General features: G+C 48.8%; 1 protein-coding gene across 1 annotated transcript in view; it reads left to right on the forward strand.

Moving 5' to 3' along the window:
* Nucleotides 1-2,195: 2,195 nt before the first annotated feature.
* NXPH2 (neurexophilin 2) overlaps nt 2,196-3,245 on the forward strand; it is a 3,888-nt gene continuing 2,838 nt past the window's right edge. The window contains exon 1 of the mRNA XM_010139636.1: nt 2,196-2,330. Coding sequence (XP_010137938.1) covers nt 2,196-2,330 — 135 coding nt within the window. The remainder of the gene's footprint in view (nt 2,331-3,245) is intronic.

A 3,245-nucleotide genomic window follows, 5' to 3' on the forward strand; every position in this document is an offset into this window, starting at 1 on the left:
GGGGACTCCACCACTTCCCTGGGGAGATTATTCCAATGGGTGATTGGTCTCACTGTGAAAAATTTTCCTCTTGAGTCCAGTTGGAATCTCCCCAGGAGTAACTTGTACCCATCATCTTTTCCATGTAAAAAGGGAGTCTCCATCTTCTTTGTAGCCACCCTTTAAATACTGGATCGTAGTGCTAAGGTCTCCCCTGAGCTGAACAAACCCAGCTGTCTCAGCCTTTCTTCATATGGCAGCTTCCCAGCCCTTGGATCATCTTTGTGGCCCTTCTCTGGACCCTCTCCAGCCCATCCACATCGTTTTTGTGCAGCAGGGACCAAAACTGAGACCAGTATTCCAGGTGTGGCCTGACAAGCGCTGAGCAGAGCAGGATAATGACCCTTTATCTCTGCTGGTGTTGCCCCTGTTGATGTGACCCAGCATCACGTTGGCCACTGCAACACACTGTTCCCTCACATTGAGCTTGTTGGCCACCAGGACCCTCAAGTCCCTTTTGACAGAGCTGCTCCCCAGCCAGGTAGATCCCAGCCTGTGCCGTGCTCCTGGATTATGTTTTCCCAGGGCAAGAGCTTAAACTTGTCCTGGTAGAACCACCTCAGGTTGTTAGTCCCCTCTTCCTCCCTATCCAGGTCTTCCTATAGGGTGGCCCTCCCTTCCAGAGTGCCCACTTCCCCAGTCAGTTCGGTGTCATCAGCAAACTTTATGAGGATACGCTTGATCCCATCAGCCAGCTCTCTTAGGAAGGTATTACACAGTGTTGGGCTCAATACTGATCCCGCGGGGAACCACCCCACCTTGTGTCAGGTGGCCAGTGTGAAAAGGAGCTGTTCACCAGCAGTCTGGGTGCAGCCTGTCAGCCAGTCCCTGTCCCCCGCACAGGTCACTGTCTAGACCGTAACGCATCACTTTCTCTACGAGGAGGCTGTGGGGAATCACATCAAAAGCTTTGGAGAAATCCAGGTAAACAATGTCCACCACTCGCCCTGCATCAACCGAGCCAGTTACTGTGTCGTAGAAGGTGATCAGGTTTGTCAAGCACGATTTCCCCTTGGTCAATCCCTGCTGGCTTTTCCCCATCACATGCTTCAACCGTTATTTAACCCTGGGCTGCTCTACCATGGTCAGGATCATTCATGGAAGAGAAAGATTTTGAAAAGCAATTGCCATCTTTCAGAGAAGCGCCTGGGAAGAACCAAGGCTTGAAGTTTAAAACTTCATAAACCACGTCATACTTTGAGCTGTTACTGTAGTTAACGCAGCAAAAAACGCCAGCGAGACACACTGTGGATTCTGTGCAGCGCGATGGGTCCAAGATCGTGTTTCTTACTGGAAAATATCCACAGTCTAATGGAAATTTTGGGGTAACTGGGTGACATTTTACAGCCTCTGTAATCTGGAAAAAGATGAGGTGATTTCTTCTGTTTGGAAATTGATGGTTTGGAGGGAATGGGGAAAATGCAGGTGCAGCAGAGAACTACAGCAAGAGCCATCTATTTAAATGTAAACTCCCCTAAGCTGGTATTTTTCAAATACTCTCCTAGCAATATTTTCCACTATAGAGCAGCAGCACAGTGCGATGGGAAGGTGCTGAGGATGTCAATTTTTCCAGCATGTGCTGCATTCTTTTAACACAGATTTTTTTTTATTGGGAAGTTGCTACCGAATGTGAATAAACAGCTGAACAAAGAGCAAAAGCTGTCAGCAAGCAAAGGGCCGTGGCGATGGGTACAGGCAAATGAAGCGTTAGAGTTTGGTTCTCTCCTATTGCAGAAAGCTTCAGTTAAAACAGAAAAAAACCCTGCACATGCACAAAAAGGCTTTTGCATTTAAAAAGCACAAGTATTCTTCATCTCTCTGAACAATGCGCCCTCAGTCCTGCCGCTGCGCTGGGCATGGAGCAGGCCCGCGGTGGTTTGTTAGACACCTTTTCACTGAACATCTGCAAAACACAACAAAGGTACTGCCCACAGCCTGCAGAGCCCCCTTCCCGGCAACCCACCGCGCCCGTAACCCCGTCAGCCTCGGAGTCTCGTTCCCATAATGAAATCAGTGAAACAAGGCGGCAGCAGGATGCAGCGGAGTGAAGAATTCAGGCTGCGAGAGATTGGAGAGTCCCACAAACTGTTTCGAGGAGGAAGAGATAAAAATTACTCGGGTTCAGTATAAGGTACAACTGTGAGCAGTGGCTAGTGATGGCTGGCCGTGCCTTAAACAGGAATGTTACAGTTCCACCTATTAATGATTCCACATCTATGAAAGCTGCTTCGTTACCACCTGGAAGAGTCCACGTGATTGTAGCTCTGGGGACGTGTTTCATTAACTTACGAGTACGTCTCACTCTGTGTAACGCATAGATAATTAAAAGCAGTATTAGCACGATGCAACTCTGTAATTCCACCATCGTGGGTTTGAATTAACGGTGCCCTAACACCTTATCGCTGCGACAAACCCACCTGGTTTTAGCACGCATTCATGTTCCCGCCCTTCAGCCATCCCAAACCTTATACCTCCATATTTCTTCTTCTTATATCAGAGCCTTCCACACAGAGCACTTCAGCAAGCAATGCCCTGCCATCTCATTTGGAGTGAGAGCCCCCCGAAGAGACATACACAGAGTATTACCAGCCGCACGTGACTCGATGGCCTCTAGATCTCTTCATAAAAGGAGAGGAGAGAAAAGCCAAAGAGCCATTGCGCGGATTTCAATAAACATTGCAGAAGAAAAGTAGCCCAGGAGGACAATTGTGTGTGTTCCCGTGCCCTTGCCAGAGGACAGTCAGACACAAGCAGAGTTAGAACCTCCTGTGAGCCAAGCAGCTTTGTTTCGGGGGACATCTCCTTAAATTTTCCTTCTGGCTCCCGTGCTAACAGCAATAGCACCTATAGGTGCCCACGGTTCTGTGGCGTCATTTGCATTTTAAGCAGCACATTATTTAGCTGTACAAACACAGAGAAAAATTTCCGGTATTTCAGCACTGCCGGGCCCCTGGTCCCAGCTGGAATCTAAAATTCAGCAGAAAAGCCTCTTTTCTCGTGCTTCTAAGGTCAGTTCTGGGGTGAAGGATGGGTGAATGTGTGCATCGGTGCTGTTTCCTCTGAACAGAGTCACTTCTCCGCAGCAGGGGAGTTATTCCGCTGGCAGTGGCGATGGCCAGCTGTTCCAGCATCACCCAGGTGGTTTTGAGCATGCGAGCGGGCTTAAAAGTGACCAAAGGACCATGCACAAACATGACATTGCTTCA

The sequence above is a fragment of the Buceros rhinoceros genome, unplaced genomic scaffold (assembly GCF_000710305.1).
Source record: "Buceros rhinoceros silvestris isolate BGI_N320 unplaced genomic scaffold, ASM71030v1 scaffold3037, whole genome shotgun sequence".
NCBI lineage: Eukaryota > Metazoa > Chordata > Aves > Bucerotiformes > Bucerotidae > Buceros > Buceros rhinoceros.